At 39.5% G+C, this 13546-nt stretch overlaps 1 protein-coding gene across 1 annotated transcript in view; it reads left to right on the plus strand.

The window, feature by feature from the left end:
- Positions 1-11466, plus strand: part of PITPNB (phosphatidylinositol transfer protein beta) — a 43075-nt gene extending 31609 nt beyond the window's left edge. Inside the window, exons 9-11 of the mRNA XM_009282826.1 lie at positions 3990-4100; positions 6312-6434; positions 10774-11466. Of these exons, the coding sequence (XP_009281101.1) occupies positions 3990-4100; positions 6312-6434; positions 10774-10824 (285 nt within the window). The 3' untranslated portion in view covers positions 10825-11466. The remainder of the gene's footprint in view (positions 1-3989; positions 4101-6311; positions 6435-10773) is intronic.
- The last annotated feature ends 2080 nt before the right edge of the window (positions 11467-13546 follow it).

Genomic DNA, 13546 nt, shown 5'->3' on the forward strand with positions numbered 1-13546 from the left:
GCCTGTCTTCTCCTTGCCATGTTGAATAGCTAGGTATTTTTCACTTGTGTGGAGTGTATACAAAACGCACATGAAAACCTCCAGTATTTCATCATAAATATTTTCCCTCAGTGAGATAATACACCTTGTTTGCATTTGTGCATGTGTGTGCATGTTCTTGAAATTTTCAGTCTGGTGTATGTAATCTGAGCTGATTTGGGAAATCAATTTTCCACATTCTTTCGTCATTTACCAATTTTCTAATAAGTATAGTTGTCATGTAAAAAAGAAAGATGACTTGACCAAAGCTTTATTTCAAGTAAAGCCATCTGGCCTTTAACCAGGGCTGCGGTTACCCAAGCCTTTATACTGGATATTTTGTTCGAAGTTCATTATGCAGAATGCTTGCTTAACATCATCTCCTCTTCCACCCTCAAGTCTGACCAAAATTTAGTGTCCTAGATTTCCATGATGGATAAGTCTGTTTTAATGTGAGACGTTACATTCCGTGAAAGCTCTTCAGTATTAGTGTTACCTTTCTGCATGAACACATTATTGAGTTATTCTTACGTGGCTGTCAATATGACTGCAGTGTGAAAGCTTAGCACTTAGTCACATCCAGTATGAATATGTTCTGCTTACATACTCAACTACAGGAAAGTCATGCTTGAGAACTGACTCCTTAGTAGGCAGCATAAGTACTGGTGCAGAATGAAGAAAGTTCTAAATACAGCGTGTTTCTGCCCAAATACAGTGTGAAGGACTTGCTCTGAGATGTGTGAATTTTCTTCTAGTTCCTTAGTTTAGATGTCACCACTAGTTATCTTACCACTAGTTTTTGCAAAGCAGCAAGATAAGCATCAGATACTAGAGTAGGATGCATTGGACCAGCAAGCTCTTGGTCTCTAATTTCCTATCCTAAAACGTGGTTGTGCAAGCAGAAAGTAGGCAGAAGATACACCACCCTTCTGCTATCAGAAGCTTGACCTGTGTCTTAAGTGTCAAATAACTGACCACCATGTCTGACAGAGCAGTGTCCCCATTTCCCACTCCATAGTACCACACTTGTTCTCAGCTGGCCTGAGATCATAAATCGAAGCAGCCTGACATTCGAGGACTTAAGGTGTCTCTTGTCCCACTGTGGAATGAAGCTGTAGTTCCAGGGGCACGTTTGTGCAGCACTGACCATTTACTCCTCTACTTCCATATGTGCTGGTACGGTGGTTTTAATGCTGCGTGGCAATTAACCTAGGGGAAAAAAATAGGGAACCAGGTTTTTGTGAAAGGATGGGAAACAATATGGCAACATAGGGAGCTGTAACAGGACTGTTGAAAGTTTCAGTAGAGCTTTATTGGGCTACTGAAGCTGACAGTTCACTGCCATTAAGCTGCATTACTAGAAGAAAAGCTTGCGAAGCTACCTCTTGGGTGCTCCACGTGCTTCAGTTTGTCTTAATGAGAGCTGAGGGTGCAGTCGATGTATACCACTGACCTAATTGATGCTGCCATAGCTGTTCCTAATGTCTTTTCAACATGATGAAAGTTCATCCTGTGATAGTCCAATTGTACAGACACAAAAATAACGTGAAATTCCATCTGAACACCAGAAAACACTTTTTTTACTGTGAGGGTGGTCAAACACTGGAACAGGTTGCCCAGAGAGGTTGTGGAGTCTCCATCCATGGGGATACTCAAAACCTGACTGGACACAGTCCTGGCAACTTGCTGTAGGTGACCCTTCTTGAGCAGGGCTCCTGCACATGGTGATCAGAGAAGGTCCCTTCCAACCTCAGCAATGCTGTGATTTTTGCGATCTACACATATGTACGGAGTCTTAAGTCTTCCCTTTGTGTGTCCAAAGACAGCAAATAGTTCTGTTTCAGAAAGTTTCTGAGCTTATAAGTAGCTGGAGATTGATAATTCACTCAAACTCTACCAGTATTTTCTTCCTTGGGTTTTATATTTTTACGTAAGTTTCTGCCATTGGCTGCTGTCAAAATACTGAGCCAGGCAGACCTTTGGTCTGACTTACGGGTTTGTCCTGGGCCCAAGCATTAGCTGGAATCTCATGGAAAAATGAGTATATTGTGTGTTTTGAGATGATGATGAGGGGAGGTATGTATTCAAACTCCCATTACTGTAATACTCTTTCTACCTAGGCTAAGTATTCTTGCTAGCAGGGTAAAATTGTCACAGGGATTATTTTTGTAAACTGTGTTGAAAATGTGCATCCTGCCTTAGATGTTTGTTGTTCCTTCCTCCTCAGGAAGGAAGCAGGAGGCTGATGCAGGAATGGCTTGTTCGGGCCTGTGTGACCCAAAGAAAGTGGGGAGTTACTGGTTTGTTTTTTAAAAACAGCTGTAAAATGAGGAGGAGAACTTTGAATGCCTGGAACTGGCGGCACTGAATTTGTATGTTCCATTTAGTTCTGTCCTTTTACTAATGTCTGCACATAGACTTGTGCTGTTTGGGAACACCAACAACAGCAGCACTTTGTTTTTTGTTCGTGAATAGAACATCAGTCTTCTGAGGATAATTGGTTTTCATTTAAGTGCTCTCTGGTGATGAGTATTTGTGATAAAAATTCTGTGTTAAATAAATATGCATTATTCACCAAGATTTTTATATGTTAGATATATCTCGCAGTAAATCTTTTTACTGTGTGCATGACCAACAGGAGTTGTCCATTTCATGGTTAAAAATAATGTAGCTTAAAAATGCCGTAAAGTATTTCTACTTAAAGTTTATTGCAGATAAGAAGCCCACAGATTTTTATTCTTCATATAGTAATTGCTTGTTATTCAAGCCAAGCACACAGAGGTTTTTTGTTTTGTTTTGTTTTTTTTAAGCAGCTATCAGCTTCCTTTTTTTGGTTTGGGGTTTTTTTTCTTCCGTATTTTTTCTTCCTCTTTTACAAGGCTTGGAGTAACCTAACGTGCTTTGTTAAACTAAAAACATGATATGGTCTCTTGTATTATGTAAATTTGACTGCATGAATTGTAGGACAATCACTGTGTATGATGTTACAGGTACTTCAAAATTCTTTGCATGTAGGAACTATAACAGAAACCTAGGAATTATAGGAAATGGTAGTGGGTGTCTCCTGAATTTCCCTCAGTTCATTCTTCTGGGGATCCTTCTTTTGCACGAAGGCCTTGAGCTGGAGCTGCTTCCAAGCAGCCTTTGAAGTGGAGCTATAGCTGGTCTTACGGCCACCTGTTGCCATTGATGATAAAGAAGTTCTCTCCCTATTTTTCTCATAGTAGCAGTCAGAAGGTCTGCAATTCATTATGCAGAAAAGAATATGTAAATTATGCCCCATAGCCAGAAATTACCTCTACACCTGAGTAAAGACATACCCTTCTGGCATTGTCCGCAGGAGAGGGACGTGAGGGAGAGAAAGAGGGGAGAGCAATGCCAGTGTCTGTATGGGCAGAGCAGAACTGCAATAAGCTTAAGTTTTATGCTTTTGTGAGAAGCAAACTTGAGGGGTGGTTATGTGGGTTTTGTTATCTGAATCTTTTCTGGCGCGTGTGTTTTCCACCATTGTACTGAGCAACTCCGATTATAATTGCCTTTGCGCAATAGACCCACAAGTAAAAAATTATTTGATGCTAGTTATTGTAATCAAGCTTCATTGTTCTTTCAAAACGTCAGAAAGTATATTGCGGTGGAAATCACGAAAATGAAATCCATGTTAAGACTAAGATTTGTAGTATATGTTTGCAGCATGGATGGAATTGTCTTACAGATTTAACCTGATTGTTAATTCCTATTACCCTGTGTTCAAAGTACAGTGCTAAGTATTTACTAACACTTAGAATTCTAAATATTATTGTAATTCTTAATAAAATTAAGAATTATAATTTATAATTATAATAAAATAATTTACTATAAATTAATACAATAATTGAAAATTATAATATAATACTTAGAATTTTACTTTCTAATAATTCTGTTAAGTTAATTTGAAAATAAATTAAAAATTCCTTCCCATTATCCATAAACAGAAAGAGCTAGCAACTGATGAAGAGTGTCCTAAAATGTGTGCTTACAAGTTGGTGACTATCAAATTTAAATGGTGGGGACTGCAGAACAAAGTTGAAAACTTTATACAAAAGGTAAGTGCTTCTCCCTTGCTGGGGTGCTGCTGGGGAGGTGGGATTGGAGGTGGGCAGGTAGGTAGGCAGGGTGGTTCTGCGTTGATGTGGGGTTTTTTGAGGAGAAACAGCGATGAAGTTTCCTGTTGCTTACAGTCAAGCAATTTCTGTTTATTTCTTCAGCAAGTACAACCATTTGTGTCTTGATCTACTAGCAGTGGTGTTCCATTGGTGGTACTAGAATAACTTTCTAAGTTAAAAAAGCAAAAGTATAAGCAAAGAGTTTGTGTCATGTAGGTGTAACACTTGATTTTGTAAGCAGCAACACTTGCCAGGAAGAGAGTGCTTTGATTCCTTTTTTTTTTTCCCTCGTGAGTTGAAAGTTGCATAAAACGTGCTGGTGTTTCTCTAGTATTTTATCTTCTAGTTTTCTTATGAAACTGTTCTTGTGTTTCTGCTAATTCTAAAGTATTTGGTTTTTTTTTAATTGAACGCTTGCAAAACCAGATATGACGCAGGTAGAATACAGTGCACTAGGATTTAGTTGGCAATTATGGTGTTTTGTCAAATTATGTTTGCATCTTATTTCGTTACTGCTGTATCATCAGAATATGAATTGTAAAATATTTTTTAAAGTATGACTAAATATTTAGAATGTAAACTTATGTGTAGGCAAAGTGTTTAATCTAGACCATCATGCCAGTTCTCTGTAATCCAGAGAAAATGTGCTGTAACAGTGAGTTAACCAAAACATGATATTCTAGTAGCGATTGGGCATGGTATTTCCTCACAGACAACCAGTGCCAGACCTTTTTCATTGTGGTAACCAGGGCTCTGAGTGGACCACACAGCTAACTGCATTAAATGTTAATGAATTTCAATAAATACGATGGCGAAAGAGAAAAGCTTCAAACAATAGTGATTGAAAATGAGATGGAGAGGTAGTTTGTGATGGCCACAGTACAAAGTAAGGGTAAGGAGACATTGGAGACTTTTTAGTGTGGTGGTGGTGGTTTTGGGAAGGAGTTGCCCATCACACATTTCAAACTGAACACTGTTAGGGAATAAGCTGAGCAGAAGAGCCAAGACTGATTCTGTGGTCTAATGAGGAGTATTTGAAGATAGGACTTTTTTTTTTTTTTTACCCTGCTTTACCTGAAGCTGATTCTTTAGAGGAATTTACCTCTGTCTGCTAGTTGTCGAGAACCATATGTTAGATTTGATCAGCATTGTTTCTGAGGACAGTCAGGAGCTTGAGCAATGAAAAATCTGGGAGCAGATGAACAAGACGTGAACTTCAGGTGGCAACTTGGGTAACTGAATACATGCAGAAGTCTGAGTTCTAGTAGTAAAATAGATTTCTGTGTTGCATATACATGACTGCTTTTATCAGATCAGTCGGAAGCAATACTGGTAATTTTGCAACTTGAATGGTTTATATGATGCATCTTTCATCATCCAAGTCACTATTATAAAAGTTGAGATTCCAGGGCACTAGAGATGGACTGAGCTGGCAAGTTGCTGTTCTTCAACATAACACAGTGGGGTTCTGGGGCTGGTAGGTATTTTGAAACGTGAAACCTACCAATTTACATAGAAGAGGTACAGTGAAAATATTCTTACTGTGATTTGATTCAGAACACAGATATGTGTACTGTAATGAAAGGGCTGTGGAATCCTTAGCTTGAATATTTGTACTCTCAAGGTTTTTGTACCTTTGAAATTGCATGTCAGATATTACTGGAATGCTGATTTGGTACAAATTGCAAGCGTACCATCTTTGGAGTCAGAAGTACTTCCCTTTTTGCTTCATTCTGGCTTTAGGAATTGGCCATTCTTTTAATAGCAAGCACACAACCTATGACAGTTCTGTTGTAGTTTTTTATACAGTTCATGCTAAATATTCTAGCTGTTGTGATGCTACGTTTACTCTGTCTAGTGCTCTCTTGGAGCTAGAACAGATTTTTAAAATGTTACTTCAGCATTTTCAAGTAACATGAATTGCTGAATTTTCTTGAAACTTTTTTTCATAGTGAAATTTGTTAATTTTTTCCATGTTAAAGCATGTGAGAAATGAGATGACTTTAAATTGGATCGAGGAATGTGAGGGGGCTGAACCTGTAGCAATGTGAAACAGCATGCACCTAAAGATTATAACTTTTCAAACTGAACAGCTGCAATCACTTCACCAGTCTTTGGCCTATTATTTAATGTTTGTTTATCTTCTTAAAGCAAGAAAAAAGGATATTTACCAACTTTCATCGCCAGTTGTTCTGTTGGATTGACAAGTGGATTGATCTGACTATGGAAGACATTAGGAGAATGGAGGATGAAACCCAAAAGGAGCTGGAAGCGGTAAGAATGCTTTTTTTAAGGTTGATGTTTGTGTGCTATCTACCTGTAGCTGTACTACTTACCTGTTTGGGAATTGACGCAAGTTACGTTGTGTCCATCCCCTTGTGTGTGTTTGGGCAATTACTGATGAACATTACAGCCCCTTTAGTGATTCTCCTGTGCAGACCCATGCACTTCAAGCTTCTGCATACTGTGTTGCGTCAAGCTGGAAGTGGCTGTAAGGTAAATATTTCTGATGTCACTAAATCCAGAATGTCTGCCCTGACCACCTCTTTATTTATGGTACCATACCTGTTGCACAAAGTCCCATTCAGTGCCTTTTTACCACTTGTCAGTTAGAATTCAGAGCTGTCATCTTGCTTTTCCATCATGTGTCTTGCTTTGTTTCGTTTCTAATCATCATTAGATCTGATTACTTTTTCTCTTCAAATATGTCTTCAAGCAAGCTTGAATATGTCACGACAGCTGTTCCGCTCATCCTGATTAGCACACCGAAACGGAGACTTTTACTTGCAAAAAGGAAGTCAGTAAAATTAACAGGCTTGAGATGGTGTCCATTTTCATGCTTTAGTGGCTGCGAGGACCAAATACATACAGCCTGATCTGTCTTTGAACTGATGTCTAGGAGGAAACTCATCCATAGGGCACTTTCTCTACTCTTTCCTTTAAGAGGTAGAGGAAAGTCACAGGCTAGGCAGGAAGCCTTCTTCTGTAGTGTCTTTCCAGAGCATGACCTTTGGCATGAACCTTACTCATTTTAAATCCTGCTGGTTTTTTAAGTTCTTGCAGTCTTTGGATTTGCAGTTCTATTTCCTTCCCGTTTTGCCAATTGCTTTATGCCCCAAACCCATTCAGCTTGTCACTTTCCTTCCATTGTCTTGGTTCTTTCAAGACATGATGTGTCTTCAGCTATGACTCACTTTTTTGCATGGTTTAACTCATTTCAGCTGCCAGACATCTTTAAACAGATTGCCTGGTGCTTTAGACCTACTGTCGACAGTGGTTCTGAAGTGCATTTTGTGGTTTGTGCCCAGCACATCTTTTCTTTTAGTATCAAAACTAGCTGCAACTCCTCCATCCCCACTTGTTACGCTCTCCGTGTTTGGACTTTATGAACTGTGTGGAGCCATCTTGCATTGTGTAGAGATGTTTTCTGGATTTGAAAGAAGTGTTTCTTCACTGTCCTGTGTTAATAGGTAGATGTTCTGAGCTGGTAAAATCAAACTTTGTTTTCAGATAAGCTGAGGGGATTGTCTGCTTTGGCAGTTCCCAGAACATGCTTTGGAAAAGAATGATGTTCGTTCACTCTTGCAAACATTGTGCTCTCTCATTGGCATTTGGATATTTTTGATTATGGCAGGTGTTCTCTCAAATCACGTGGATTTCTTCTTGAATTCTACTTTATGCCAGAACCTATTCCTAGAGCCACGTATTCCTAGGTATCTGTAAAGGAGGAAGAGTAACCACTTTCTTCTCCATAACTGATTTTTGTCAGAAGGGTTCTCTTTTGCACACCCATAGTTCTTTATTTGGAATGAAATGGACTTCATCCAATTTCTCTGAGAAAGGATAGTGGCAGTGTGAGGAGTGCATACAAGGTATGTGTTGGAGAGAGTAAGCAGCACTTGACACATCTGTGTGCATGAGAATTTCCCTTTTGTGTCTCTGTGGACTGTGGATGTTTGTCTTCTTGTAGAGAAAGTTCTGTTTCACGTTTCTCACTGGTAAGTAACTTCTTTTAAATACTTTTCGCAAAATATTTGCTGCTTTTTAGTTCTTACCTTAAGTAAAAACCAGATCACATGTTTCTGGGTGTAACATTTATCCTCATTCTTAAATATCAAATGTATTTATTTACTAATTTCTTCTTTTGCAAAGCAATGCAAATAGTTTATTTCAAATAGCTTGTTGTGTAAGACGTTATTACCTTAAGAAAACCAGATCACATGTTTCTGGGTGTAACATTTATCCTCATTCTTAAATATCAAATGTATTTATTTACTAATTTCTTGTTTTGCAAAGCAATGCAAATAGTTTATTTCAAATAGCTTGTTGTGTAAGACGTTAGCATCAGGAACTTAAGTGTATTACTTGTTGAAAAAGTCAGTTTTTCACAAGAGAAGTGTATTGATTAGTAACACTAACACAGCTTTTCTATGTGTATTGTGAAATATGAGAGGAGCGGGGACCTACTGTTAAAATATTTTGGTTTTTCTCAGCTGTTACAATAGGGCTATCTACAAACACCTATAAATGATGCAATTTCAAGGTTTTTGTGGTGAACTGCATTATTGGAGAATAACCTAAAGGCAAAAATGTCACTGCCAAATAAAATATGAATGCTAATTTTATCCCAAATAATTTGTTTTTATGTTTCATAGTCGACTACTTCATCCATTGTGCTAAACAGTAATTTTCATTAAATCCCAAGTATACCACAAAACATTTGTTTTATGGCCAGGACCACTGGGAAGCGAGCGCTTAGTGATAAGGTGCTTAATAAGACAAGGATATCTTCATGTTTCCATCCCTGCAGAGTAGCAGTCTGCTTTTTTGACAGTGTTGCGCTATGCAGTTCTATGATGCTTAAAAACAAACAACTGCAGAAAAGCAAGCCGAATAATATTGGCGGCATTACATGTTCTTACATACATCGCTTTCTGTTGCTGTTCCCTTTCTCATTAACACCCTTTCTTCTTCCTGGTTTGAGATAATCTCTCTCTTCCGATTCTGTGCCCATTTTGGTTCTTTCGTTGGTCCTGTTCTTCATCTTAAGTCGATTTTTATAGTCAGGGTCTCTGCTTTTGTTACTTTTTTGTTACTCTCTGAATACTCATCAGTGTTCTTCCAGAGTCTCTCTATTCCAGCTCATCCTTTTCTCACTGTTTTTCTTTATCTTTCACTTAGTGGTTTATGTGTCTGACTCCTGGAGATGAGGAGCACCTGTGCTTCATTAAATACACATCAGCTAATCAGTGCATAGTAGAAAAGCATCTGACCCTGCCAAAGCACTGTGACTGACCTAGCTCATGTCTTTGCGAGGGTAGAAATGCCACACTGGGTATTTTGAGCAGTGCGGCTCCATGCTGAAGCATCATGGGCTGTTGAAAATCTAAGAAGCATCGTTTACAGCTGCTGTACGGTTCCCAGCCTTCCCCACCGAAAAGAAACTCTGTATACCCCGCCTCCAAAAAAATCTCAGCTGTAGCCAAGGCTGGTTCTGGTCCTGGCCAGGGAAAAGTAGTCCTGGTCACGTAGATCGTTACTTCTCTCTTACTAACCAACAGCGCGATAGGTTCTTTATGTGGTAGCTCACAGTTTTATTTTACGTTTAGATGCGTAAGAAGGGTTCCGTTCGAGGCACTTTGGCTGCTGACGTCTAGAGGAGTTCTCTGTAGGTTCTGAGGCAAATCAAGCTGTGTAAGTCAACTGCTGGATGGAAAAGGAGAAAAAGTGATTCATGTTCTGATGGATGGGAATTGCTGGCAGAAATCATCTAAATGGACATATATCCAGATAACACTCCTGGGCCTTACCTCCCTCCTGTGTGATAACCTTGTGGTGATCAACAGTTGGAGGAGATGACCCTTGGTGTCCAGGGTACATAAGAGACCTTCTCCACAGACGGGCACTGTAACAGGCTGGGCAGGTGCTCGGTCCGGTGGCAGAATGCCTGAGGCGTTGGCCACGTAACCTGGTTCTTTGTGCTTATCTAATACAGAAACCCAAAGTGTGTGACCTGTTGTCATCACTGTGCTGGCCCTGAGCGCTGAAGCCTGCCAGTAGTCTTTTGGGCACAAATCGGAAAAGTCAATGAGCATCATTTTGCTACACGCTCAGTAGCAAAGTGATATGTGGACTTAGTCCACATAATTTAGGGAAACTGTGGACTGTCATCTTCAAAGCGCATTAAGTTCTTGAAATTCATTTCCATGCAGATATTTATAAATACTAAATTGTGTTAAAACTGTTAACTGCGGGAAACAGGTTGTCCAAGAGTTGCAAGCTCTTGAGTATTTGCATCCAGTACTTTAACGTTGGTGTTTCCCGCTGTGACTGTTTTAATACTGCAGATGGGGTCCCCAGCCAAAGCAGCGTTAAAATCCTGCTGATTAGTGTGAGGCTCCTCAGAGACTGGAGCTGCTGTCCACCAGCGAGGACAGCACCCAAATTAAGATTCCCTAACAAGTCCTGCATTGCTTTGGTATGATTTGCTCAGTCCTGGTGATGTTTTGACTGCCCTGCCCTGTTTTTCTTGGAGATTAATGAAACTGCCTATTTGGAACTTACTGTTTGAGGAAACTATTAATGCTTAATTGTGTATTTTCTTTCTCCACAGTTACGTAATCAAGGCCAAGTCAGAGGAACAAGTGCTGCCAATGATGAATGATGATGGACTTAACCATCACATGCAGTGTTGATATACAAATGTGTGTGTGGATGCATGATTATTTGTATATAATTATATATACGCACATGCATACTGAAGGAGGTTGTTACAGTGTCTCCAGGGTACTATACCTGTCCTCAGCAAAGATTCAAAGGAAACTGCTTTCATTATGTATACCTGAAGCAAATAAAAATCAACTGAGTAGTGTCATTTAAAGGATGAATTAACTGCAGAATTATGCTAACTGATATGTTTCATGAATGTCAATACTGGACCAATTTATTCCCTACTTGTTTTTTCCTGTCTTGAGTCACTCTGCTATAACTTGCCCATATCTCATTGTAAAGAAACAGATTCAAATAAGTTAATCTCAGTTTTGTGTATTCCCTATGTGATTATTTTTGGAATAGGAACAATGAATGTATTTATAGCTATTTATTTCTGGATTGTCATTATCCTATAGTCAAATCAGAAAAAAATTTCTATTAGTGGAAATTGGAAGACTTTTACTGTTGAATAAGTTTAACCCAAACTTTACCCTTTCACTGATTTAGAAGAAAAAAAAATCATGTTTTATTGGACTTTTGTACATTGAAATCTTAATGTTTTTTCTTCATTAAAATTGGCAAGATTAAGGAAAAATGGCTTGTGATTTATAAAATAATTGCAACTTGAAATTTTCCAGAAGCTGGCTTTTTAGACAAAGATACTGACAATACTTGTAGACTCTTTCAAATATATCGTAGGCCATGCAGTGAAAGTGAAGGGGGATGATAGCTCTTCCCTAAAGTAATACTTCCTGTTAATGAAATCGCTATTTTCCAGAGTTTCACTTTGGAAGCTATGCAAATGGTATTGATTTCACACACATTACGCAATGGAATATAATTGTGATTTTAGCTCTTTTCATGTTGAAAATACACTTTAAAAGAGATGTATACTTTCAGATATGATGAAAGTTTAAATTGTAGCATCTGACATATTTCTCTGATACTTGTTAGGAGTAGACACATAAAAGAAAAGATGGTATAATAAAGACCTCCTGTAGATAACTCTCAAATACGGAAAATGTCTTCAGCATTTTTTAAGGAAATATTCAGAGCATATCATAGATATATATTATCAAAATGCTTGCTAGATCAGAAACAAATTATTTTAAAAACACTAGTTAGATAAAGTTCTATTAATGCCTGGTTTCCTCCCAGCATCCCCAGAAACCTCGGTGGGGCCAGCCTTGCTTAAGCTTCCATCTTCATAATCTCACATACGTCCAAGTATTTTGGAATCATTTTGGACCTACTTTGCTTACAAAAGGAGTGATCTGATTTCCATTACGGGCAGTGACAAAAACTTCCTAAGCTGCCAGGGCGGGCCAAGTCTGCCGTACGACTTGCCCTGCCGGGGCGCCTGTCCGCTGCGAGTGCCAGGCACTGACGCGTCTGCCGGGGTGTCGGCATTTGTACCTCTCTCCTGTGTAATTGCACCCTCCTACCCCCCGTGCTGCAAAAATATATATTTTTTTTTTCCTTTCTGGATTAGCAGTTAAATGGTATTTGTCCTCTGTTCCATCAGGAGGTTGGTTTTGTAAGTATACATAGAGACATGCGCGCACATACACACATGCATATGATTTTAAAAGTGTTTACAGCCAGGAGGGCTGCTGCACACCTGGGAACCCAAGGGCTCAGTTCTCTCTTCAGTGCTGGAATACGAGTCCCGCTGTCATTAATGTGAGTCATAATGCAAACTGAGGGAAAGGGACCCTACAACTTTCATGTTTTTGAACTAGTGAAAATTCGAGAGAATCTTGTAGTGAATGTAAAATGTTTAGTTTACTTTGGCAGTCTCTGGTGTGACCTACAGTAAAACAGTCAATGAAATTTAATTAAATAAATTTGATCATAAAATGCTCTGTCTCTTGTCTTAGGTAATAGTATTTGCAGTTTGCTAATGAGCTGGCATTTAGTTTTATTGAGCTGTACGAGAAGGTTGGAAGTCCTCTAAGGCTGCGTTGCAGTGGTTGTGAGCTCAAACCTGTGTTTGAATGTTAGTAGCCGTCGGGGGGAGGGAAGGGCTTGTTTGGATTTTCCTTTAGGATTTCAAGCTGAGCAACGCATACTTAGCTGGAGCCTTGCCACCATCCAGAGCGGGGATGTTGGGTATTATGACTGCCTGCCTTAATGTACCAAGCTGGCGATTTTGCAGACCCTTGTGTTTGCTCTTGGTCTACAGTGGCTCTCTGGTCTGTGGCTGTCTTCATGTCTTCATTAGCTGCTGCTAATTCTGCACCTTGCCTGTGCAAGGAAAGGATCGCCCCGCTGTGCAGAGCAGACGGGGTGGTGTAAGGAGGAGGCTGCAGCACTGCCAGGCTGGCATTAGGGGATGGAGGCGTGGAAGTCACCTTGCCCGGTGCAGAGGCCGATTTCCAAAAGCGTGGCTCCTTCCGACTGAAGTAGTGAACAACTGCTCTTGCAGAACACCTGAGGAAGTGGTGTGTAAATTTGCGGGTCTCTTGGCAAGGGTGTCTGAGAAACCTTTTAAGATGGGGTAAGATCATATGAGTATAGAATATGTATGTATGGGGTGTGGCGGAACAGCTGGGCAATTACAGGCCCGCTTAGTCTGGTGTCAGTGATATGCAAAGCTTCAGAACAGACTTCTGGAGAAATAATTAGAAATGGAGTAGGTAATATAAAATTAACAGAGGCAGCTGCAAGTAGGT

Source organism: Aptenodytes forsteri, unplaced genomic scaffold, assembly GCF_000699145.1.
Source record: "Aptenodytes forsteri isolate BGI_AS27 unplaced genomic scaffold, ASM69914v1 Scaffold550, whole genome shotgun sequence".
Lineage (NCBI taxonomy): Eukaryota > Metazoa > Chordata > Aves > Sphenisciformes > Spheniscidae > Aptenodytes > Aptenodytes forsteri.